The sequence below is a fragment of the Salvelinus alpinus genome, chromosome 3 (genome assembly GCF_045679555.1).
Source record: "Salvelinus alpinus chromosome 3, SLU_Salpinus.1, whole genome shotgun sequence".
NCBI lineage: Eukaryota > Metazoa > Chordata > Actinopteri > Salmoniformes > Salmonidae > Salvelinus > Salvelinus alpinus.
This window is the reverse complement of record NC_092088.1, coordinates 92,835,281-92,862,251: the sequence shown is the minus strand read 5'-3', so window position 1 is coordinate 92,862,251 and position 26,971 is coordinate 92,835,281. Positions and strand designations below refer to the sequence as shown.

Genomic DNA, 26,971 nt, shown 5'->3' with positions numbered 1-26,971 from the left:
GGGAGAAGGTAAAGGACACTGACCCCCCGACAGAGCACCTGAAGAGGGAAGAGAGGGAGAGATGGACGAGGGGAGAAGGTAAAGGACACTGACCCCCCGACAGAGCACCTGAAGAGGGAAGAGAGGGAGAGATGGACGAGGGGAGAAGGTAAAGGACACTGACCCCCCGACAGAGCACCTGAAGAGGGAAGAGAGGGAGAGATGGACGAGGGGAGAAGGTAAAGGACACTGACCCCCCGACAGAGCACCTGAAGAGGGAAGAGAGGGAGAGATGGACGAGGGGAGAAGGTAAAGGACACTGACCCCCCGACAGAGCACCTGAAGAGGGAAGAGAGGGAGAGATGGACGAGGGGAGAAGGTAAAGGACACTGACCCCCCGACAGAGCACCTGAAGAGGGAAGAGAGGGAGAGATGGACGAGGGGAGAAGGTAAAGGACACTGACCCCCCGACAGAGCACCTGAAGAGGGAAGAGAGGGAGAGATGGACGAGGGGAGAAGGTAAAGGACACTGACCCCCCGACAGAGCACCTGAAGAGGGAAGAGAGGGAGAGATGGACGAGGGGAGAAGGTAAAGGACACTGACCCCCCGACAGAGCACCTGAAGAGGGAAGAGAGGGAGAGATGGACGAGGGGAGAAGGTAAAGGACACTGACCCCCCGACAGAGCACCTGAAGAGGGAAGAGAGGGAGAGATGGACGAGGGGAGAAGGTAAAGGACACTGACCCCCCGACAGAGCACCTGAAGAGGGAAGAGAGGGAGAGATGGACGAGGGGAGAAGGTAAAGGACACTGACCCCCCGACAGAGCACCTGAAGAGGGAAGAGAGGGAGAGATGGACGAGGGGAGAAGGTAAAGGACACTGACCCCCCGACAGAGCACCTGAAGAGGGAAGAGAGGGAGAGATGGACGAGGGGAGAAGGTAAAGGACACTGACCCCCCGACAGAGCACCTGAAGAGGGAAGAGAGGGAGAGATGGACGAGGGGAGAAGGTAAAGGACACTGACCCCCCGACAGAGCACCTGAAGAGGGAAGAGAGGGAGAGATGGACGAGGGGAGAAGGTAAAGGACACTGACCCCCCGACAGAGCACCTGAAGAGGGAAGAGAGGGAGAGATGGACGAGGGGAGAAGGTAAAGGACACTGACCCCCCGACAGAGCACCTGAAGAGGGAAGAGAGGGAGAGATGGACGAGGGTTAGGGAGAAGGTAAAGGACACTGGACGTCACTACTGGACAGGCTACACTACACACTTTATTTACAAAACATTTGATTTTAACGACTAGCTCTAAAGCAGTGGTCACCAACCTTTTCTAAGTCCAGATCAGTTTCGCAGTCCAAAAGCAAGCTGAGATCTACGTTATCACAGCGTATTGGCTATACGCCTGGCCTGACAATATTATTATTCTCAGATCATATGATATTTAAAAACTGGTGTAGCACTTGCAAGGCAGAGCTGACCACAAATTGAAATAATGATATATTTTATTTTACTGGACTGACCTGAATCTGATGGTCATGGTGCTTTGAAGACAACCAGGAACTCAGAAAAATACGAGGTCAAATCATGATGTCAGTGATCTTAAGGTCGGAAAGTCCGAGCTCTAGAAAGAGGCCATAGTTTCAGAGTTGGATATCGTTTTTTCTCGAGTTCCCAGTTGTTTTGAACGCAGCATTAGTCTCAGCGGAGGGAGAGAGCAGCAGAGGGTCTCACGGTCCCTGATCTCTCCTTCTTTTCCTCCGGTGAGACTGACCAGAGAGAAGAGACACTGTCTTCCACCTGATGGCAAAACTCAAGTCGCACCGCTTCTGCCTCATGGACAAATTCATGATGTTCTTATGACCAGAGAAAGTGAAATATTCCTCGACATTAAAATAGACAACGAGCTGCTAATAATAATTAAAACGCAAGGCTAGCGATACACTTGGTTACTCATTCAATGCAGCACCAGTGGAAGTAGGGAGAAGCGCGTTTTATGTGTTGTAATAGTGTTGAATAAAACCAGTGTTGACAGGACTGAATAAAACCAGTGTTGACAGTACTGAATAAAACCACTGTTGACAGTACTGAATAAAAACATGAATTCACTCATAAAAACAGCAGCTTTTTTGCTGTATTCTTTGACAGTCTCTCTCTGGTCAAGGTTTTAAAAGTTATGAAATCTCATGTAGGCTAGTAGCCAATCAAACTTTGCTGTGGCCTTGGTTGTGGAAGCTGTAGGTACGGTGATTTGAGCTATCCGATTGGCCAGCGCAGGAGGCGGACTGATTTAGCCACAGATATCCCCGTCTGCTGGGTGAAGTTGGTCTTTTCAGAAAATATAATGGCTCAAAAATTGAATACTTTGCTTGACCGGTGCGCAGGGCTTATGAATCAAGTGCACCTACTGCCTACTGACGGCTGCGTGGTCCCATGGTGTTTATACTTGTGTAATATTGTTTGTACAGATGAACGTGGTACCTTCAGGCGTTTGGAAATTGCTCCCAAGGATGAACCAGACTTGTGGAGATCTACACATTTTTTTCTGAGCTGATTTCTTTTGATTTTCCCATGATGTCAAGCAAAGAAGCACTGCGTTTGTAGGTAGGCCTTGAAATACATCCACAGGTACACCTCCAATTGACTCAAATGATGTCACTTTCTGGAATTTTCCAAGCTGTTTAAAAGCACAGTCAACTTAGTGTATGCAAACTTCTGACCCACTGGAACTGTAATACAGTGAATTCTAAGTGAAATAATCTGACTGTAAACAATTGCTGGCAAAATTACTTGTGTTATGCACAAAGTAGATGTCCTAACCGACTTGCCAAAACTATAGTTTGTTAACAAGAAATTTGTGGAGTGGTTGAAAAACAAGTTTTAATGACTCCAACCTAAGTGTATGTAAACTTCCGACTTCAACTGTAAGACTGTGTGTGTGTGTGTGTGTGTGTGTGTGTGTGTGTGTGTGTGTGTGTGTGTGTGTGTGTGTGTGTGTGTGTGTGTGTGTGTGTGTGTGTGTGGCTGTGATGCCCTCTTGGTTGCACGACAGTCAGGAGTGTACCATATGATCTCAATTACCTGAATTTTCACCTGCAGCAGTCGACACCTACCCTTCCTGTACACAGATCGAGACGCCCTGCACACACACCTTTACTGTCCGTACAAACACACACACACACACCTTCCCTGTCCGTACAAACACACACACCTTCACTGTCCGTACAAACACACACAACTTCACTGTCCGTACAAACACACACACTTTCACTGTCCGTACAAACACACACACCTTCACTGTCCGTACAAACACACACACCTTCACTGTCCGTACAAACACACACACCTTCACTGTCCGTACAAACACACACACCTTCACTGTCCGTACAAACACACACACCTTCACTGTCCGTACAAACACACACACCTTCACTGTCCGTACAAACACACACACCTTCACTGTCCGTACAAACACACACACCTTCACTGTCCGTACAAACACACACACCTTCACTGTCCGTACAAACACACACACCTTCACTGTCCGTACAAACACACACACCTTCACTGTCCGTACAAACACACACACCTTCACTGTCCGTACAAACACACACACCTTCACTGTCCGTACAAACACACACACCTTCACTGTCCGTACAAACACACACACCTTCACTGTCCGTACAAACACACACACCTTCACTGTCCGTACAAACACACACACCTTCACTGTCCGTACAAACACACACACCTTCACTGTCCGTACAAACACACACACCTTCACTGTCCGTACAAACACACACACAAGGTAAAGGGTGGCTACTTTGAAAAATCTCAAATATATTTTGATTTGTTTAAAACTTTTTGGGTTACTACATGATTCCATATGTGTTATTTCATAGTTTTGATTTCTTCACTATTATTATACAATGTAGAAAATAGTAAAAAATAAAGAAAAACTCTGAAATTAGTATGAGTGTCCAAACCTTTCACTGGTACTGTACGTGTGTGAGGTGGGGACGCACGTAGTCAGACGATTAGGGGGCAAAGTGACGACCACATTATTGTCTAATCAATTTAATGAACGGGGGAAGAGGGGAGGGATTGTTAGTCCCAATTAAAATTACAAGCTGGCAATTAGCAAACCCCTCAAATCCCCTAAAGACTGACAATTAGCAAACCCCTCAAATCCCCTAAAGACTCTGCTAATGTGGCTAATAGATCAGCTGAGATCTGTGTGTGAGCATGTGTGTGTGTGTGTATATATGAGGTGAGTCTGAGTTCCGTGTGTCAGCATCTGCACCTTGCTAAGTCTCACCACACATGCACACACTAGCCTGCTAGTGATACAAACACCAAACAGTCCAGCTAGCCTAACCCCTAGTCTGTTAGTGAAACACTAATCAGTCTAGCTAGCCTAACCCCTAGTCTGCCAGTGAAACACCAATCAGTCTAACTAGCCTAACCCCTAGTCTGTTAGTGAAACACTAATCAGCCTAGCTAGCCTAACCCCTAGTCTGCCAGTGAAACACCAATCAGTCTAGCTAGCCTAACCCCTAGTCTGCCAGTGAAACACCAATCAGTCCAGCTAGCCTAACCCCTAGTCTGTTAGTGAAACACCAATCAGTCCAGCTAGCCTAACCCCTAGCCTGTTAGTGAAACACCAATCAGTCCAGCTAGCCTAACCCCTAGCCTGTTAGTGAAACACCAATCAGTCCAGCTAGCCTAACCCCTAGCCTGCCAGTGAAACACCAATCAGTCCAGCTAGCCTAACCCCTAGCCTGTTAGTGAAACACCAAACACCTTGCCTGTTAGTGAAACACCAATCAGTCCAGCTAGCCTAACCCCTAGCCTGCCAGTGAAACACCAATCAGTCTAGCTAGCCTAACCCCTAGTCTGTTAGTGAAACACCAATCAGTCTAGCTAGCCTAACCTCTAGTCTGCTAGTGAAACACCAATCAGTATAGCAAACCGCGTCTTTTTCCCAACTCAGTTAAGCCAAAACCACGCCCCGTTATTCAGAGGGGTGTTCTACTACGCTCCCATTGGCTAGCTAGCGTTGTCTCACTCACAGGCGATCAGCACAGAGACCGTGGCCTTCCAAGGTAAGGATGGAAAGTTGAATTTAACAATTAGCTGCCTACCGTAATCCAGACCTGGTATTATCATGTTTGGTAACATTTGCCCATGTATTTATTTTCAGAGTTTCAATGAGTTGTAAAAAATGTCTCAGAGAACTCTGCTGAATTCCCTCAATTGAAGGGCAGCTAAGTTAACCTAGGCTACTTAATGTTACTAGCTCAGTATTTGAAGTTGTTTTATTATCATTAGTAGTCTATTATCAGGTAAAAGAATATGCTTATTATTCATAATTTCTCAAATATTTATTAGCTAATCATTCAGTGGAATACGCTATGCTACAGCCATTGAATCTGTCTTTGAGCGTTAAGGGATGTTAATGGCTAGTTCGGTCCACGACATTATGTTGTTATTTTTTTCAATCTTGAAATACAAAGGCTAATGTTATTAATCAGTGACTGAAATTTCACGCTACGTGATCTTCTCTTCCGGACTTGGAGACTTGGAGAGAGGCTCAAAGCGTTGTAGAACGCCCCTCTGAATAACGGGCCGTGGTTTTGGCTTAACTGCGTTGGGGAAAAGAAAGAGGTAGCCTAGCCACTAGTCTGTTAGTGAAACAAACAGGTCGGGAGACTATAATCCAATTCCAATGATTTAAATGAATGTGTGCAATTCCAAAATCAGAGGCTGTAGAAGGCCTCTGTAGTTTGTCTGTGGGACTGTTTACATCTTGTCTTGTATACCCCTTTACAAAAAAAGACAGCAGTTGTACAAGTGCAGTAACTGCCGTCGACTGTGGTATTTTGGAAGCAGTAATTGCAGAATAACTTCAGTGTACTGCAGTTAAACTGCACTCTGACTGCAATCTTTTTTAGCGTAAAGGGATCAGTCCATTCCTCCTGTAAATGCTCTGACATTATGCTATGTGTCTCTATTCACTACAAAGGAAAGGAACCTTTTAACCAACAGCAACGAGACACTAAACGCAGCACCTAACCTTGAGGTAAAGACGTAGAAAACGACACAAAAACATCCTCAACGATGCGCTTCGGATGTTGAGTTTGTGTCAACACTGTAAAACACGTTTAGTGGCGTTTCTCGCTCTCTTAGTCTTCTCTTTATTTCTCTGTGCAAAAAACAACAACAAACTAGACTCTTTCAGAGGACGTGTGGCGCGCGGTACGCACCAAGCTGCCCTTCCGTAGCCTCTCCCCGAGCAGCCCTCGCCCCGGCGAACGTGTGCCCAGATGAGATAACTCTGGCAGGCAGAGGGAAGCAAGAGGGAGGGCCTCCTCCTCTGGAAGAGAAGAACATGAAAAAACCTGGATGCAGGCCAAGTCTTTCTTGTCTTTCTTTCTCACCGCTTCGAACTCACTCCCCCACTCCCTCCCTCCCTCCCTGTCTCGCCCCCTCCCTCCTTCCCCCCCCCCCCTTCCACCCTACCTCTCCCCCTCGCCCTCCCCCTTACCCCCCCCCCCCTCCCTCCCCCCTCTTACCCCACCCTCCCCCCTCCTCCCTCCCTCCTCCCTCCCTCCTCCCTCTCTTCCATGTAGCAGACCTAATGAATTGAGTAACTAAAGAAAATGAGGAGAGCTAAACAAGCAGGAAGACAAACAGACAGAAAGAGAAGAACAAGTGTGACTGAACACAGAACAGAAACACACACACAGAAACACACACACAGAAACACACACACAGAAACACACACACAGAAACACACACGTTGGCGAGAATTATCATCGCAGAAAGACGCACGGTTACTTTCTTCATCAAAACCTTGGCAGACGATCAGAGGAGAGGAGGCTATTGTCAGAACCCGCATGCAAGCACACACACACACACACACACACACATGCACACACACGCACACACGCGCACACACACGCCTCTCCACACACACGTGCGCACACACACACACGCCTCTCCACACACACACACACACATACACGTGCGCACACACACACACACACGCCTCTCCACACACACACAGACACCCTCTCTCTCCCCTCTCCCTCAGTTCAGCCGCATCGTCTTCTTGTGTCAGTGTCACATTTTCCTTCAAACATACATACTTCCCCACACACACACACACACACACACACACACACACACACACACACACACACACACACACACACACACACACACACACACACACACACACACACACACACACACACACACACACATTTCCCCCCACATACAACCCCCCTACACCCCGCCCACCCCCACACATGGTTTTCTTATGACAGTGTCACATCGCATCTTCTTCCAAAGTCACAACAATTAAGAGACGTGCTCCTCTCCTCCTCGGCAGGAACCTTTTGATTGGCAAACTTAATCTGAGGGCCCCAGGGGACACAGCCACTGTAAACGATTTATCGGAAAAATGCATCCCAGAATGCACCTGTGGGGGGCCCATGGCCCAGGGGCGATTATTGAATAACCTCTACGAGCTATGACTCCTTCTGCCCTCGCCAACCGACCCACAAATTAACTTCCCTCAACGCTAACAGTACGGATGCAGGGGTTGATGTAACCAACACTCTGTGTGTGTGTGTGTGTGTGTGTGTGTGTGTGTGTGTGTGTGTGTGTGTGTGTGTGTGTGTGTGTGTGTGTGTGTGTGTGTGTGTGTGTGTGTGTGTGTGTGTGTGTGTGTGTGTGTGTGTGAGAGAGAGAGACAGTATGGATGTATCAGGGCAGGGGCTGATGTGAGTAATGTGCTCCTCTCCTAAAGTAATAGTAGGTATGCAGGGTTTTGACCCAGCACTACACAAACCCTTAACAAATTATAGGCTACCCTACCACCTGGCGACGGGGGTTCGAGTCCCGTCTAGACCTCTTCTGTCTCTGCCCTTACATTCGTTCTCCCTCTCTGTTTTCCCACTGTACTGTCTAAAATGTAATATAACAGGGGATGGGAGTTCTGATCTCCTTTAATACAACTAAACAGTATGGATGTTAGGACAGGGGTGGCCAACCAACGAGGTTTACAGGGAGTGCAGGGTTTTGTTTCAGCAACACACTGTTACATTCTATTAATCAGCTGCTCCTCAGGACCTTGAGAGCAGACAGACAGAGAGCGAGAGAGACAGAGAGCGAGAGAGACAGAGAGCGAGAGAGACAGACAGCGAGAGAGACAGACAGCGAGAGAGACAGAGAGCGAGAGAGACAGAGAGCGAGCGAGAGAGAGGGACAGACAGACAGCGAGAGACAGACAGACAGCGAGAGAGACAGAGAGCGAGAGAGAGAGACAGAGAGCGAGCGAGAGAGAGGGACAGACAGACAGCGAGAGAGACAGACAGCGAGAGAGACAGAGAGCGAGAGAGTCAGAGAGCGAGAGAGACAGAGAGCGAGCGAGCGAGACAGACAGCGAGAGAGTCAGAGAGCGAGAGAGTCAGAGAGCGAGAGAGACAGACAGCGAGAGAGACAGACAGCGAGAGAGACAGAGAGCGAGAGAGACAGACAGCGAGAGAGTCAGAGAGCGAGAGAGACAGAGAGCGAGCGAGAGAGAGGGACAGACAGACAGCGAGAGACAGACAGACAGCAAGAGAGAGAGACACATGGTACTGTCGACTCCACCCACCCAGTCTGAATCTCAGTGCGGCCAGTGGTCCTCCATGGAAGGCCAGCATCAGTGTATCAGTTCCCTCCAGCCCCGTCCCCCCAGCCCACTGCAGCCCCTCCAGCCCCCCAGGACAGCGCAGATGCTGAGCAAGCCTCAGAGTGGTGGTGGCTGGGGATGGGTCCTCTCCCACTAGGGTCAACCCTAGAGGAGCAAAATCATTACAAATTATTAATCAATCAAATTTAACATTTATTTACATTGTTATTTCATACACAAAATGTCTAAACAACAAAAAATGACAGAAAACAAAGTCGTATTAGAAAATAGAGAGTATTTTATGATGTATAATAAAGGCATATCATAAGATAATGAAGCTGCAGCATGGTATAATGGGTCTGCCTGACTGTTACAGAAAGACCATTCAGGTGTGGGTCATACACACCACACTCTGAGAAAGCTGCACGCTCAGATGGACCACACTATGTGGTCTACTAAGACATGTTAAAACAAAGCTTCCTATTGCAACTTCTATTCAAGTGAATGTTGTGGTCGAGCAGTCCGTCCATTCGCCTGCAGCACAGATGTATACCGCTGTCGGCATGGGTTGGAATCCGGCCCAATGACTTTGTGACACACTCTCTACCCATCTTTCCCACTGTCTCTCCTCTGTTCAATAAAACATACAAAATGCGCACAAATATATTTAAAACCTGTTTGGGATAGGGGGCAGCATTTTCACGTTCGGATGAAAAGCGTGCCCAGAGTAAACTTCCTGCTACTCTGGCCCAGAAGCTAATATATGAATACTATTAGTAGTATTTGATAGAAAACACTCTGAAGTTTCTAAAACTGTTTGAATGATGTCTGTGAGTATAACAGAACTCATATGGCAGGCAAAAACCTGAGAAAAATCCAATCAGGGAGTGGGAAATCTGAGGTTTGTAGTTTTTCAACTCATTGCCTATCAAATATACAGTGTCTATGGGCTCATATTGCACTTCCTAAGGCTTCCACTAGATGTCAACAGTCTTTAGAACCTTGTTTGATGCTTCTACTGTGAAGGAGGGGGGAAAGAGAGCTGATTGAGTCAGGGGTCTGCCAGAGTGGCATGAGCTGGTCACGCGTGCTCACGTGAGAGCGACCTGCGTTCCATTGCAATTCTAAAGACAAAGGAATTCTCCAGTTGGAACATTATTGAAGATGTATGTTAAAAACATCCTAAAGATTGATTCTATACATCGTTTGACATGTTTCTACGAACTGTAATATAACTTTTTGAACTTTTCGTCTGAACTTTCTTCTGGACTTGCCCGCGCATCGTGAGTTTGGATTGTGAACTGAACTGAACAAAAGGAGGTATTTGGACATAAATGATGGACTATATCGAACAAATCAAACATTTATTGTGGAAATGGGATTCCTGGGAGTGCATTCTGATGAAGATCATCAAAGTGAATATTTATAACGCTATTTCTGACATCTGTTGACTCCACAATATGGCGGGTATCTGCATTGCTTGTTTTTGTCTGAGTGCCGTACTCAGATTATTGCATGGTTTGCTTTTTCCATAAAGCTTTTTTTTAAATCTGACACAGCGGTTGCATTAAGGAGAAGTATATCTATAATTCTGTGCATAATACTTGTATCTTTTATCAAAGTTTATGATGAGTATTTCTGTAAATTGATGTGCCTCTGAAAACTTGCCGGATGTTTTCGAGGCACAACATTACTGAACATAACGCGCCAATGTAAACTGAGATTTTTGGATATAAATATGAACTTTATCATACAAAACATACATGTATTGTGTAACATGAAGTCCTATGAGTGTCATCAAAGGTTAGTGATTCATTTTATCTCTATTTCTGCTTTTTGTGACTCCTCTCTTTGGCTGGAAAATGGCTGTGTGTGTTTTTGTGACTAGGCTCTAACCTAACATAATCATATGGTGTGCTTTCGCTGTAAAATATTTTTGAAATCGGACACGATGGGTAGATTAACAAGAAGTTAAGCTTTAATTTGGTGTATTGCACTTGTGAATGTATGAAAGTTACAGATTTCTAAAAAAGTATTTTTGAATTTCCGCCTTCCGCCTTTTCAGCGGAATGTTGTCGAGGGGTTCCGCTAGCCATAAGAAGTTTTAAAAAGGGGTGAAAAGTGAGTGCTGGCCTTTCAAAAATAAAAGTAGTTTATACCTAGGGGAGCCAAGCCAAGATCCAGAACCATCAGTTCCCCCTGGCCTCCCCCCACCACCACCACCCCCCCTGCAGGGTGCCAGGCCACCAGGACGGGCGGGATGGGGCAGGGGGCGAGCAGCGACACCCCTCTCCTCTCATCGTAGAGGACCAGAGAGGAGTCGCTGAGGCCCAGTAGCAGGGTGGTTGAGGAGGGGTGGCGGCAGCAGGAGACGGGGCGCGAGGAGAGGGGGATACGGGTCGCCGAGAGACGTTGGAGGCGGCCGCGGGCGCACTCGTACACACAGGCGTCTGCCCAGGACGTCCCGGTGGTGGTGGTGTGGGATCCTTGGGGTCCTTCAGGCAGCTCCACGGACAGAAGCTGGTACGGCTGCAGGAGACTGAAGCAGAGATCCAACAGGTCACCCTCAGTACACATGGAGCTGAGCACCTGGAGGGGAGAGAGAGGAAGAGAGAGGGGGGAAAGAGAGACAGGTTAGGCAGAGGAGGAGAAAGAGAGAGAGAGAGAAAGAGAGACACAGAGACAGAGAGACTCAGACAGAAAGACAGACAGAAAGACTCAGACAGAGAGACTCAGACAGCGAGACAGACAGAGACAGAGAGACAGAGAGAGAGAGAGACTCAGAGAGAGAGAGAGAGAGACAGACTCAGAGAGAGAGAGAGAGAGAGAGAGAGAGAGAGAGAGAGAGAGAGAGAGAGAGAGAGAGACTCAGAGAGAGCGACTCAGAGAGAGACAGACAGACAGACAGACAGACAGACAGACAGACAGACAGACAGACAGACAGACAGACAGACAGACAGACAGACAGACAGACAGACAGACAGACAGACAGAGAGAGAGAGAGAGAGAGAGAGAGAGAGAGAGAGAGAGAGAGAGAGAGAGACAGACAGACAGACAGACAGACAGACTCAGACAGAGACAGAGAGAGAGAGACAGACAGACAGACTCAGACTCAGACAGAGACAGAGAGAGACAGACAGACAGACAGACAGACAGACAGACAGACAGACAGACAGACAGACAGACAGACAGACAGACAGACAGACAGACAGACAGACAGACAGAACAATAACAGCGTAGCTTCACTACTCCCTCTAGAGATGGAGTGCCAATCAAACAAGCCAATGATAAGTGCTCCATTCAACTCAAGGTCACAAATGTTTTCCTGGAACATTTCCTACCAGTCTACTTGGCATATGCACTAAACAACAAACAATACCACTGCCTAGGTGGTAAATTGCCGTAATGGGACAAATAAAGCTGTAATGAATTGAACCCCACAAATGACAGAAAGTCGGTAACCTACTGACACAGAACACTGCAACACAAACAATAGGGCTGTGGATGTCGTGTAGCTACAGTGACAGTCTGACTAATTCATTTAGCTAGTCTCCCTCCGTGCCTGACTTTGTCCCTCCCTATCGGTCAGTCTCCCTCCGTGCCTGACTTTGTCCCTCCCTATCGGTCAGTCTCCCTCCGTGCCTGACTTTGTCCCTCCCTATCGGTCAGTCTCCCTCCGTGCCTGACTTTGTCCCTCCCTATCGGTCAGTCTCCCTCCCTGCCTGACTTTGTCCCTCCCTATCGGTCAGTCTCCCTCCGTGCCTGACTTTGTCCCTCCCTATCGGTCAGTCTCCCTCCGTGTCTGACTTTGTCCCTTCCTATCGGTCAGTCTCCCTCCCTGCCTGACTTTGTCCCTCCCTATCGGTCAGTCTCCCTCCCTGCCTGACTTTGTCCCTCCCTATCGGTCAGTCTCCCTCCCTGCCTGACTTTGTCCCTCCCTATCGGTCAGTCTCCCTCCCTATCGGTCAGTCTCCCTCCGTGCCTGACTTTGTCCCTCCCTATCGGTCAGTCTCCCTCCGTGCCTGACTTTGTCCCTCCCTATCGGTCAGTCTCCCTCCGTGCCTGACTTTGTCCCTCCCTATCGGTCAGTCTCCCTCCCTGCCTGACTTTGTCCCTCCCTATCGGTCAGTCTCCCTCCGTGCCTGACTTTGTCCCTCCTTATCGGTCAGTCTCCCTCCCTGCCTGACTTTGTCCCTCCCTATCGGTCAGTCTCCCTCCGTGCCTGACTTTGTCCCTCCCTATCGGTCAGTCTCCCTCCCTGCCTGACTTTGTCCCTCCCTATCGGTCAGTCTCCCTCCCTGCCTGACTTTGTCCCTTCCTATCGGTCAGTCTCCCTCCGTGTCTGACTTTGTCCCTTCCTATCGGTCAGTCTCCCTCCCTGCCTGACTTTGTCCCTCCCTATCGGTCAGTCTCCCTCCCTGCCTGACTTTGTCCCTCCCTATCGGTCAGTCTCCCTCCCTGCCTGACTTTGTCCCTCCCTATCGGTCAGTCTCCCTCCCTATCGGTCAGTCTCCCTCCGTGCCTGACTTTGTCCCTCCCTATCGGTCAGTCTCCCTCCGTGCCTGACTTTGTCCCTTCCTATCGGTAAGTCTCCCTCCCTCCCTATTGGTCAGTCTCCCTCCCTGTCAGAATCCCTCCCTTCCTTCCTGTCTCCCTCCATCCCTATCAGTAAGACTCCCTTGCCTGCCTCCCTCCTTCACTCATTCCCTGCCTGCATCCCTCCCTCCCTCCCTCCCTGCTTGTCTATCTCCATCCCTCCCTATTGGTTAGTCTCCCTCTCTCCCTCCCTGTCTGTCTGTCTGTCTGTCTCCCTCTGTCCCTCCCTCCCTGTCTGTCTGTCTCCCCCTCTCCCTGCTTGTCTGCCTCCCTCCCTCCCTCCCTCCCTCCCTCCCTCTGTCTGTCTCCCTCCCTGTCTGTCTGTCTCCCTCTGTCCCTCCCTCCCTGCTTGTCTGTCTCCCTCCCTCCCTCCCTGTCTGTCTCCCTCTGTCCCTCCCTCCCTGCTTGTCTGTCTCCCTCCCTCCCTCCCTCCCTCCCTCCCTCCCTCCCTCCCTCCCTATCTGCCTCCCTGCCTGCCTGGTGCAAAACAAAGCAAAGCCGGTAGTTTGGCAGGCTCTGCCAAGAAGAGACTTAGGCAGGTTTTACCCACCATGGGCTGAGTCACAAATGGCTCCCTATTCCCCTATTATAGTGCACTACTTTAGACCAGATCCCTTTGGGCTCCCCTATAGACCCTGGTCACAAGCAGTGCACTAAATAGGGAATAGGGTGCCATTTGGGAATACAACAGGAAGGAAACAGATGACTGTTTTAGGCTCCTTTTTTTCTTCCCATAATCCCCTCGAGCCAGCTCCTGCTGCACCCCGGGGGGGGGGGTTGGCGGGGGAGGAGGTGCTGACAGCACAGAAAGGGGGATGACTGAAAGAGAGTGTGTGTGTGTGTGTGTGTGTGTGTGTGTGTGTGTGTGTGTGTGTGTGTGTGTGTGTGTGTGTGTGTGTGTGTGTGTGTGTGTGTGTGTGTGTGCTTAAGAGTGTGTGTGAGAGGCAGAGGTTAAGGGGAGGGTGGTGGGTTGGCATTTTGCCAGCGTCATGGTGAGCCACACCTGCCCCAGCCACAGACCCTCGTTCTCTGGGTACTGCCCCGACTGCAGGGCTGGGCCTCACACACACACACACACACACTACACTCACACACACACACACTTCACAGACACACACACACACACACAGGCTTCAGCTCCTCAGACGTACACTCTGTCACACACCTAGACTACACTTATCACCACACCTCTTAGTTATTACCCTGACTATCACACACCTAGACTACACTTATCACCACACCTCTTAGTTATTACCCTGACTATCACAAACCTAGACTACACTTATCACCATACCTCTTAGTTATTACCCTGACTATCACACACCTAGACTACACTTATCACCCCACCTCTTAGTTATTACCCTGACTATCACACACCTAGACCACACTTATCACCACACCTCTTAGTTATTACCCTGACTATCACACACCTAGACTATCACCCTGACGATCCTCTTCAAATCCCCCTGGTCCCACCAAAACAGGACTAGCTGATAGCTACACCTCCCCTCACCTCCCACTCCTCAATAGAACTAGCTGATAGCTACACCTCCCCTCACCTCCCACTCCTCAATAGAACTAGCTGGTAGCTACACCTCCCCTCCCACTCCTCAATAGGACTAGCTGGTAGCTACACCTCCCCTCCCACTCCCACTCCTCAATAGGACTAGCTGGTAGCTACACCTCCCCTCCCACTCCCACTCCTCAATAGGACTAGCTGGTAGCTACACCTCCCCTCCCCTCCCACTCCTCAATAGGACTAGCTGGTAGCTACACCTCCCCTCCCCTCCCACTCCTCAATAAGGAGTAGGGATAGTGATAGGAGTAGGAGTAGGGATATGAGTAGAGGTAGGAGTAGTGGTAGGAGTAGGGATAGGAGTAGGGGTAGGAGTAGGGATAGGAGTAGGGGTAGGAGTAGGGATAGGAGTAGGGGTAGGAGTAGGGATAGGAGTAGGGGTAGGAGTAGGGATGGTGATAGGGATAGGAGTAGGGATGGTGATAGGGATAGGAGTAGGGGTAGGGATAGGAGTAGGGGTAGGAGTAGGGATAGGAGTAGGGGTAGGAGTAGGGATAGAGATAGGGGTAGGGATAGGAGTAGGGGTAGGGATAGGAGTAGGGGTAGGAGTAGGGGTAGGAGTAGGGGTAGGAGTAGGGGAAGGAGTAGGGATAAGGTGTCACTTCCTGACCATAGAGAGTCCTTATTTTCTATGGTAGAGTAGGTCAGGGCATGACTTGGGGTTAGTCTAGTTTATATTTTCTATGTGGGGTTCTAGTTTTGTTTTTCTATGTTGGTGATTTTGTATGATTCCCAATTAGAGGCAGCTGGTAATCATTGTCTCTAATTGGGGATCATATTTAGGTAGCTTTTTTTCCACCTGTGTTTTGTGGGATATTGTTTATGTGTAGTTACATGTTAGCACTCCATTGTCGTCACGTTTCGTTGATTCTTTATTGTTTTGTTGTGTGGTTGTTTAAATAAAACAAATGTGGAACCCAGATCACGTTGGTCCGAGTATGCTTCCAACGATCGTGACAGAATATCCCACCACAACAGGACCAAGCAGCGTGCCCAGGAGGAGAGGGTAACATGGACTTGGGAGGAGATTCTGGATGGGAAGGGATCCTGGACTTGGGAGGAAATCATGGCAGGACAGGATCGCCTTCCTTGGCGGGAGACGCAAGGAGAAAAGGGAGGACAGCGACGACCCCGGGGTTCGCAGCCACAGAGAAAGCCCAAAAGACAGCACCATTTTTGGGGGGGGGGGGGGGGGGGGGCACATGGGGTGGTCGGCGGGGAGTGAACCAGAGCCAGTCTGGGAGAAGAGGAAGAAACTGGAGGAGAGTGAAAGGAGAGAGTCAGAGACCGTCAGAGAGTGGATGGAGGTATTGGAGGAGAAAAGTCAGAGACCGTCAGAGAATGGATGGAGGTATTGGAGGAGAAAGAGCGGAGAGTTGTTGAGTTGGTGGACGATGCACGACAGTTGCCCTAAGGAGCGTGTAATCAGTTTAATGCCACCTGAGTCAGCTCCCCGTACTTGTCCTGAGAAGCGTGCTATTAGTCTGGTGAAATCTGTGCCGGCTCCACGCACCAGGTCTCCAGTGCGCCTCCACAGCCCAGTACGTCCTATGCCTGCTCCTCGCACTCGTCCTGAAGAGCGTGTCACCAGTCTGGCGCCACCTGTGCCGGCTCCACGCACCAGGCCTCCAGTGCGCCTCCCCAGTCCAGAGCTTCCGGCGACTATTCCCAGTCCAGAGCTTCCGGCGACGGTTCCCAGTCCAGAGCTTCCGGCGACGGTTCCCAGTCCGGAACCTCCAACGACGGTCCACAGTCCGGAACCTCCAACGACGGTCCACATTCCGGAACCTCCTGAGACGGTCCACATTCCGGAACCTCCTGAGACGGTCCATGGTCCGGAACCTTCTGCAACGGTCCACGGTCCGGAACCTCCTGCGACGGTCCACGGTCCAGAACCTCCAGCTCCAGGGCAGGAGCCTTCCTCTGCGCCGATGCCCAGTCCAAACACGGTGTCCAGTCCAGCTCCATGGCAGGAGTCTTCCTCTGCGCCGATGCCCAGTCCAAACACGGTGTCCAGTCCAGCTCCATGGCAGGAGTCTTCCTCTGCGCCGATGTCCAGGCCAGGGCCGGTGTCCAGTCCAGCTCCATGGCAGGAGCCTTCCTCGGCATCTAGGTCCAGTCCAGGCACAGTGTTCAGCTGGCTGGATCCGCGGGATGAGCGGGTTCTTCACCCCGCACCAGAGCCGCCACCGACACTAGACAGCCCCCCTAACCCTCCCTTTTGGTTTCAGGTTTTGCGGCCAGAGTCCGCACCTTTTGGGGGGGTACTGTCACGTCCTGACCATAGAGAGCCCTTATTTTCTATGGTAGAGTAGGTCAGGGCGTGACTGGGGGTTAGTCTAGTTTATATTTTCTATGTGGGGTTCTAGTTTTGTTTTTCTATGTTGGTGATTTTGTATGATTCCCAATTAGAGGCAGCTGGTAATCGTTGTCTCTAATTGGGGATCATATTTAGGTAGCTTTTTTCCACCTGTGTTTTGTGGGATATTGTTTAGGTGTAGTTGCATGTTAGCACTCCATTGTCGTAGCGTTTCGTTGATTCTTTATTGTTTTGTTGTGTCGTTCACTTACTTTAAATAAAACAAATGTGGAACCCAGATCACTTTGGTCCGAGTATGCTTCCAACGATCGTGACATAAGGTTAGGATTAGGAATAGGAGTAGGGATAGGAATAGGGGTATGGATAGGAGTAGGGGTAGGGAGTAGAGGTAGGAGTAGGGATAGGAATAGGGATCAGAGTGGGGTAGGATTAGGAATAGGGGTATGGATAGGAGTAGGGGTAGGGGTAGGGAGTAGAGGTAGGAGTAGGGTGTAGAGGTATGAGTAGGAGTAGGGAGTAGATGTATGAGTATGAGTAGGAGTAGGATTATGGATAGGGGTAGGTGTAGTGTTAGGGATAGGGATAGGAGTAGGGGTAGAAGTAGGGGTTGGGATAGGAGTAGGGGTAGGGGTAGGAGTAGGGATTCGAGTAGAGGTAGACATAGGGATAGGCGTAGGGATATGAGTAGGAATATGGATATGAGTAGGAATAGGGATAGGAGTAGGGATAGGAGTAGGGATCGGAGTAGGGATCGGAGTAGGGGTTGGAGTAGGGATTGGAGTAGGGATAGGAGTAGGGCGTAGAGATAGGAGTATGGATTTGAGTAGGAATAGGAGTAGGGATTGGAGTAGAGAAAGGAGTAGGAGTAGGGATAGGAGTAGGGATTGGAGTAGGGATTGGGGTAGGGATAGCAGTAGGAATAGGGATATGAGTAGGAATAGGGATAGGAGTAGGGATAGGGGTAGGAATAGGGATATGAGTATCGATAGGAGTAGGGATTGGAGTAGGGATAGGAGTAAGAATGGGGATATGAGTAGGAGTAGGAATAGGGATAGGAGTAGGGATAGGAGTAGGAATAGGGATAGGAGTATGGATAGGAGTAGGGATTGGAGTAGGGATAGGAGTAAGAATGGGGATATGAGTAGGAGTAGGAATAGGGATAGGAGTAGGGATTGGAGTAGGGATAGGAGTAGGAATAGGGATATGAGTAGGAATAGGGATATGAGTAGGAATAGGGATAGGAGTAGGGATAGGAGTAGGGATAGAAGTAGGTGTATGGATAGGAGTAGGGATAGGAGTAGCGATAGGAGTAGGAATAGGAGTATGGATTGGAGTAGGGATAGGAGTAGGGATAGTAGTAGGAGTATGATAGGCGTAGGAGTAGGGATAGGAGTAGGAATATGAGTATGGATAGGAGTAGGGATTGGAGTAGGAGTAGGAATAGAGGTAGTAGGGGTAGGAGTAGAGATAGGGGTAGGGAGTAGAGGTAGGGATAGGAGTAGGGAGTAGGGAGTATGGATATGAGTAGGGGTTGGGATAGGAGTAGGGAGTAGGGATAGGAGTAGGGAGTAGGGGTATGAGTAGGGGTTGGGATAGGAGTAGGGAAAGGATTGGTTTGGGACTACTCTTGTCTATTGGTTTCAGTGACTGGTCCAAACTATTCTTCTCCGTTGTTCTCCTCTCCTTCCCCGGCACATGGAAGATAACAGGGGAGGGGCCAGCTGAGAGCCTGGCCCCTTGTTCACAGCACCGGGCCTCACACAGACAATTACACAGCTCACAGAGCACAGAAAGACAGGGGCAGAGACAGAGTGAAGGAGGGATGGGGGAGAGGGAGGGATGTGAGTGAAGGGAGTGAGGGGGGCAGGGAGAGGGGAGGTAGGGGGGTGAGTGAAGGGAGGGACGTTTTGGTGATGAGAATTAATAAGCTTGGGGGGGTGGGGGGGTAGAAGGTAGGTACGGTTAGACAAAGTCAACATGTACACAAACATGGGCGCACCCCCCCCACACACACACACACGCAGACCCCCCCCACACACACGCAGACCCCCCCACACACACAGAACGACCCCCCACACACAGACACCCCCCACACACACAGACACCCCCCACACACACACACAGACCCCCCACACACATAACCCCCCACACACATACCCCCCCCCCACACACACAGACCCCCCCCCCCCCAAACACAGACTCCCCCACACACAGACCCCCCCACACACACAGACCCCCCCACACACACAGACCCCCCCCACACACTCACACAGAACCTCCTTACCCCCTCCCCCACAGAACCCACACACGCAAACCCCTTTACCACACACACACAGACACCCCCCCACACACAGACACCCCCCACACACACAGAACCCCTCCACACACACAGACCTCCTCCCCACTCACCCCCCCCCCCACATACACACACAGAACCACCCCACACACACACAGAACCCCCCCACTCACACACACAACCCCCCCACACACAGAACCCCCCCCCCCCCCCCCCCCACCACACACACACACAACCTCCCCCCACACACACAGAACCCCCCCACTCACACACACAACCCCCCCACACACAGAACCCCCCCCACACACACAGAATACCTCCCCACACACAGAACCCCCTCACACACCCCCACACACAGACCCCCCACCCCCACACAGAATACCTCCCCACACACCCCCACACAGACCCCCCCCCACACACACAGAATACCTCCCCACACACCCCCACACACAGACCCCCCCGCCACACACAGACCCCCCCACACACACACAGACCCCCCCCCCACACACACAGAATACCTCCCCCCCCCCACACACAGACCCCCCCCCCCACACACACACAGACCCCCCCCCCCACACACACACACACAGAATACCCCCCGACACTGAACACAAAACAGACTTGAAATAAAAACATCTGTTTCCCTTCCTTTTTTCACAGAAATTCCAGGAATCATTAAAAATGTTAACTAAATGTTAAATAAATCCTAAATCATATTTGTCATGTTGTATAGACCACATAGGGAACAGGAATCAGGCTTTTAAACGGAGGGAGCGAGTGTTAAATGGGCTTAGCATGGCAGATAGCTGGCTCAACAAAAGGAACATATATATGAGCTTGAAGCGATTGAAGTCCCTGGCTCTCTTCTCCTTCGTCTTCTCAGATGAGCTCTGAGTGTTTGATTCTCTCCACACTTCTTAAATAAACTGCTTGCTTAATTTCACACCGCGCCATCAAACACACGCTGGTACACACGCACGTACGCGAAAGCACACACACTTAATTTTACACCTCGCATTTGAAAAATGACAAACACTTTGATTAGATTCAGGAGAGGGGACTTTAATGTTCTTTTAAAACCATGGAGGAGGAAAGGGGGAGGAGGGAGGAGAGGGGGGGAGGGAGGAGGGAGGGAGGAGGGAGGGAGAGGAAGGAGGGAAGAGGGGGAGAGAGGGAGGAGAGGGGGTGGGGGAGGAGGGAGGGAGAGGGGGTGGGGGATGAGAGGGGGAGTAGGAGGGGGAGGAGGGAGGGAGAGGAGGGAGGGATTAGAGGGGGAGGAGGGATGGAGGGAGGGAGGAGAGGAGGAGGAGGACATGGGGAGGAGGAATGGAGGGAGGGAGGAGGGGGAGAGAGGGAGAGGAGGGAGGAGGGAGAGAGGGAGAGGAGGGAGGAGGGAGAGGAGGGGAGGAGGTAGGGGAGGAGGGAGGGAGAGGGGGAGGAGGGAAGAGGGGGAGAGAGGAGAGGAGGAGGGAGGAGTGGGTGGAAAGAGGAGAGGGAGGAGAGGGAGAAAGAGGAGAGGGAGGAGGGAGGAGAGAGGAGAAGGGGAGGCAGGAGAGGGGGAGGATGGAGGGGGGGAGGAGGGAGGGAGGAGAGGGGAGGAGGGATGCAGGGAGGAGGGATTAGAGGGAGGAGAGAAGAGGGGGAGAGAGGAGAGAGGAGGGAGGAGAGAGAAGAAGGTGAGAGGGGGAGAGGAGAGGGAGGAGAGGGGGAGAGGAGAGGGAGGAGAGGGGGAGAGGAGAGGGAGGAGAGGGGGAGAGGAGAGGGAGGAGAGGGGGAGAGGAGAGGGAGGAGAGAGGGACGAGGTAAATAAATAAAAGAACTAGGTGAAGGAGGAGTGTGATAAACCAGGAGGAGGGAGGAGGGGAGAGGGGAGAGGGAGGAGGGAGGAGAGGAGAGGAGGGAGGGAGGAGGGACATAAATAAAAGAACTAGGTGAAGGAGGAGTGTGATAAACCAGGAGGAGGGAGGGAGGAGGGGGAGGAGGAGGGGGGGGAGAGGAGGGGAGAGGAGGGAGGAGAGGAGGGACATAAATAAAATAACTAGGTGAAGGAGGAGTGTGATAAACCAGGAGGAGGGAGGAAGGAGGGGAGAGGAGGGAGGGAGGAGGGGAGAGGAGGGAGGGAGGAGGGAGGAGGGGAGAGGAGGGAGGGAGGAGGGAGGAGGGGAGAGGGGGGAGGGAGGAGGGAGGAGGGGAGAGGAGGGAGGGAGGAGGGGAGAGGAGGGACATAAATAAAAGAACTAGGTGAAGGAGGAGTGTGATAAACCAGGAGGGGAGAGGAGGGGAGAGGAGGGAGGGAAGAGGGAGGAGGGAGGAGGGGAGAGGAGGGACATTAATAAAAGAACTAGGTGAAGGAGGAGTGTGATAAACCAGGAGGAGGGGAGAGGAGGGGAGAGGAGGGGGGGAGAGGAGGGAGGAGGGAGGAGGGGAGAGGAGGGACATTAATAAAAGAACTAGGTGAAGGAGGAGTGTGATAAACCAGGAGGAGGGAGGGAGGAGGGGGAGGAGGGGGGAGAGGGGGGGAGAGGAGGGAGGAGGGGAGAGGAGGGACATTAATAAAAGAACTAGGTGAAGGAGGAGTGTGATAAACCAGGAGGGGGGAGGAGGAGGGGGGAGGAGGAGGGGGGGGGGGAGGGGGGTGAGGAGGGACATAAATAAAATAACTAGGTGAAGGAGGAGTGTGATAAACCAGGAGGGGAGAGGAGGGGAGAGGAGGGGGGGAGAGGAGGGAGGAGGGAGGAGGGGAGAGGAGGGACATAAATAAAAGAACTAGGTGAAGGAGGAGTGTGATAAATCGGAGGAGGGGAGAGGAGGGGAGAGGAGGGGGGGAGAGGAGGGAGGAGGGAGGAGGGGAGAGGAGGGACATTAATAAAATAACTAGGTGAAGGAGTGTGATAAACCAGGAGGAGGGGAGGAGGAGGAAGAGGAGGGACATAAATAAAAGAACTAGGTGAAGGAGTGTGATAAACCAGAGCAGAGAACGTTCCAGAACAAGAAGAAAAGCCCACGACAGCATCTGCTTTGATGATTTCAATATTCAGTTTTTCCTCTCCTTGCCTGTTCTTTAGCAGTTTGTTTTCATGCGATTGGTAACGCTCCTCTTCCCTGTCTTCTCTACGCTGGAGCATATTTACATACGTTTACAGAGGTACGAGTGCTTAAGCCGTGTTCGTTCGGTAATTTGGGTTTCTCCGTCTGCTTTTTGGCGACAGTATGTTATTCCTACGCATGTTGCCTGGGAAACAGGTCACAGATAGGGTTATCACAGGAGCTGGGAGGTGAAACACACACACACACACACACACACACACACACACACACACACACACACACACACACACACACACACACACACACACACACACACACACACACACACACACACACACACACACACACACACACACACACACACACACACAAAGGGGCTGGGAGGTGAAACACACACACACACAAAGGGTCTGGGAGGTGAGACACACACACAGGGGCTGAGAGGTGGAAGCAGACAGGCTCGTACACACGACCACCGTAAAGACACATCACCTGCTTAGTTAGTTCCCCTTGTTTTAGGAGATGTAGTAGAACATACTGGAAGACGCCACCCTTGAGATGGCTAATTCACCATTCACAAATCCTATCCACACACACACACAGACAGATACGCACACACAGACACACACAGACACACACAGACACAGAGTGACTGTGTGGAAGAATTCTTCTGAGAGAGAGAGATGGAAGGAGAGAAAATATGACAGACAACAAAGAGAGAGAGAGAGAGACAGAGACAGAGAGGGAGAGAGAGAGAGAGAGGAGGGGCGAGAGAGAGAAGGGGAAAGAGAGAAGGAAAGACAGAACAAGAGAGAGGTAGGGAGGGAGAGAGAGAGAGGGGGAGAGAGAGAAGGGGGGGAGAGAGAGAGAGAGATAGAGGAGGGGTGAGAGAGAGAGAAGGGGAAAGAGAGAAGGAAAGACAGAACAAGAGAGAGGTAGGGAGGGAGAGAGAGAGAGGGGGGAGAGAGAGAGAGAGAGGGGGGGGGAGGGGGAGAGAGAGAGAGAGAGAGAAGGGGGGAGAGAGAAGGAAAGACAGAACACGAGAGAGGTAGGGAGGGAGAGAGAGAGGGGGGAGAGAGGGGGGGGGCGAGAGAGAGAGAGAGAGAGAGAGAGAGAGAGAGAGAGAGAGAGAGAGGGCGAGTGGGAGGGAGGGGGGGAGAGAGAGAGGGGGGGGGGGGACCTTTAACCCTGACCACTGAAGCATCTCTTCTTTATCATTAAAGGCCCCTGTATTATAGAAGAGGCAATGTGTGTTATTATAGAAGAGGTAATGTGTGTTATTATAGAAGAGGTAATGTGTGGTATTATAGAAGAGGTAATGTGGGTTATTATTGAAGAGGTCATGTGTGTTATTATAGAAGAGGTAATGTGGGTTATTATTGAAGAGGTCATGTGTGTTATTATAGAAGAGGTAATGTGGGTTATTATTGAAGAGGTAATGTGTGTTATTATTGAAGAGGTATTGTGTGTTATTATTGAAGAGGTATTGTGTGTTATTATTGAAGAGGTATTGTGTGTTATTATTGAAGACGTATTGTGTGTTATTATTGAAGAGGTAATGTGTGTTATTATAGAAGAGGTTATGTGTTATTATAGAAGAGGTCATGTGTGGTATTATTGAAAAGGTAATGTGTGTTATTATAGAAGAGGTAATGTGTGTTATTATAGAAGAGGTCATGTGTGTTATTATAGAAGAGGTAATGTGTGGTATTATAGAAGAGGTAATGTGGGTTATTATTGAAGAGGTCATGTGTGTTATTATAGAAGAGGTAATGTGGGTTATTATTGAAGAGGTCATGTGTGTTATTATAGAAGAGGTAATGTGGGTTATTATTGAAGAGGTAATGTGTGTTATTATTGAAGAGGTATTGTGTGTTATTATTGAAGAGGTATTGTGTGTTATTATTGAAGAGGTATTGTGTGTTATTATTGAAGACGTATTGTGTGTTATTATTGAAGAGGTAATGTGTGTTATTATAGAAGAGGTTATGTGTTATTATAGAAGAGGTCATGTGTGGTATTATTGAAAAGGTAATGTGTGTTATTATAGAAGAGGTAATGTGTGTTATTATAGAAGAGGTCATGTGTGTTATTATAGAAGAGGTAATGTGTGTTATTATAGAAGAGGTAATGTGGTATTATAGAAGAGGTCATGTGTTATTATAGAAGAGGTTATGTGTTATTATAGAAGAGGTAATGTGGTATTATAAAAGAGGTCATGTGTTATTATAGAAGAGGTTATGTGTTATTATAGATGAGGTAATGCCAGAGATACTCTATACGGTTGATAAAGGTGTTTGTTTCTTCCCTTCTCTCTCCTCGTCCCCTGAATACTAAACGTTTGACTACCTGAACACACTGTAACTTCAGTCTTCAAACGGACGGACTAGATGCATAAAGTGCTTTCATTTCTAAACGCTAAAACAGAGATGCATGAAAACACCCTGAAGTAAAAGGTGACATTAGCTTCAATGTGTAAATACATATGAGGTGTGTGTGTGTGTGTGTGTGTGTGTGTGTGTGTGTGTGTGTGTGTGTGTGTGTGTGTGTGTGTGTGTGTGTGTGTGTTAACCTTGAGGCCCTCGGTACTGGAGCAGCTCAGTAACACTAGGTTGTCCCTCTCAGTGTGTGTGTGTGTGTGTGTGTGTGTGTGTGTGTGTGTGTGTGTTAACCTTGAGGCCCTCGGTACTGGAGCAGCTCAGTAACACTAGGTTGTCCCTCTCAGTGTGTGTGTGTGTGTGTGTGTGTGTGTGTGTGTGTGTGTGTGTGTGTGTGTGTGTGTGTGTGTGTGTGTGTGTGTGTGTGTGTGTGTGTGTGTGTTAACCTTGAGGCCCTCGGTACTGGAGCAGCTCAGTAACACTAGGTTGTCCCTCTCAGTGTGTGTGTGTGTGTGTGTGTGTTAACCTTGAGGCCCTCGGTACTGGAGCAGCTCAGTAACACTAGGTTGTCCCTCTCAGTGTGTGTGTGTGTGTGTGTGTGTGTGTGTGTGTGTGTGTGTGTGTGTGTGTGTGTGTGTGTGTGTGTGTGTGTGTGTGTGTTAACCTTGAGGCCCTCGGTACTGGAACAGCTCAGTAACACTAGGTTGTCCCTCTCAGTGTGTGTGTGGCTCGGGTTCCAGGGCCACAGTTCCTCATTAGTGTTAGCCAGGGACCACCAACACACTGCTACGTCCTGGAGACAGTTCAGATCCACACGCCTGCCCTGCCTGCGCCCTGGGGGGCCACGCACCTCCACACACGCCACCTAGAGAGAGACACACTGTTACCCCACGCACCTCCACACTCGCCACCTAGAGAGAGACACTGTTACCCCACGCTCCTCCACACACGCCACCTAGAGAGAGACACACTGTTACCCCACGCACCTCCACACACGCCACCTAGAGAGAGACACACTGTTACTACACACACTGTTACCCCACACACTGTTACCCCACACACTGTTACTACACACACTGTTACTACACACACTGTTACTACACACACTGTTACTAATATTTATTTCCCTAGGATGTTGACTGTTGAGAGGGGAGGTGAAGAGGCAGCTAATGTCAGGCCACTAGAAACCATCATCTCTTTCTTCCCCCTCCCTCCGTCTCTCTTTTTCTCTCTCATTCTCTCTCCATCCTTGTCTTCTTCTCTCTCTATCCCTGTCTTTTTCTCTCTCCATCCTTGTCTTATTCTCTCTATCCCTGTCTTTTCTCTCTCTCTATCCCTGTCTTTTCTCTCTCTCTATCCCTGTCTTTTTCTCTCTCCATCCTTGTCTTTTTCTCTCTCTCTCTCATTCTCTCTCCCTCCCTCCCTCCCTCTCTTTTCCCCTCTCTCATTCCCTCTCCCTCTTTCTCTCTCCCTCCCAAATGTTGTAGAATACAGACAACACAAGTCACATCATCAAAGACCCTTTCTTACCCCTGACGTATCAACCCCCCCGTTTTTTAAACATTCGAAGCCAAGTGTGATTTCAGTCACAACAAAGATCATCCATTTATTTGGATGAGACTTCTTGGTCATGCACACCCCCCCTCCCGCACCCGCTACAGTCCTTAGCGCTACGCGGCGGCGCTAAGCTAACTGCTAACGCTGCCATTATCACATTACTAGCAGGCTTTTGTTGGGGCACGGGGGGGCCATGCAGGGCGGGACAGGGGGGCTCTGAAAGCAATCGCTCCTGCCGTACGTCTGGCTCCAGAAGCAGGGGCCTGATAAGGGGATCCCCTCCCCTACCCCCTAGCCCCACTGGATGGTACAGCCCAGCCCTGGTCCCCTGGATGGTACAGCCCAGCCCTGGTCCCCTGGATGGTACAGCCCAGCCCTGGTCCCCTGGATGGTACAGCCCAGCCCTGGTCCCCTGGATGGTACAGTCCAGCCCTGGTCCACTGAGCTAAACTAGAAAAAGAGGCTGCTAACTAATCCCCCAGAAAGTGGTTTTGATTATTGCTGACCAGCAAACACCAAAAATAAAAAAAGATGGGAAAGCA

The 26,971-nt window shown here is 50.1% G+C and overlaps 1 protein-coding gene across 1 annotated transcript in view; it reads right to left on the bottom strand.

Annotated features, from left to right (window-relative positions):
* Window positions 1-26,971, bottom strand: part of wdpcp (WD repeat containing planar cell polarity effector) — a 257,819-nt gene that overhangs the window by 133,768 nt on the left and 97,080 nt on the right. The window contains exons 9-11 of the mRNA XM_071394507.1: window positions 25,537-25,737; window positions 10,818-11,247; window positions 8,641-8,823 (exon numbers count right to left, since the gene is read on the bottom strand). Coding sequence (XP_071250608.1) covers window positions 8,641-8,823; window positions 10,818-11,247; window positions 25,537-25,737 — 814 coding nt within the window. The remainder of the gene's footprint in view (window positions 1-8,640; window positions 8,824-10,817; window positions 11,248-25,536; window positions 25,738-26,971) is intronic.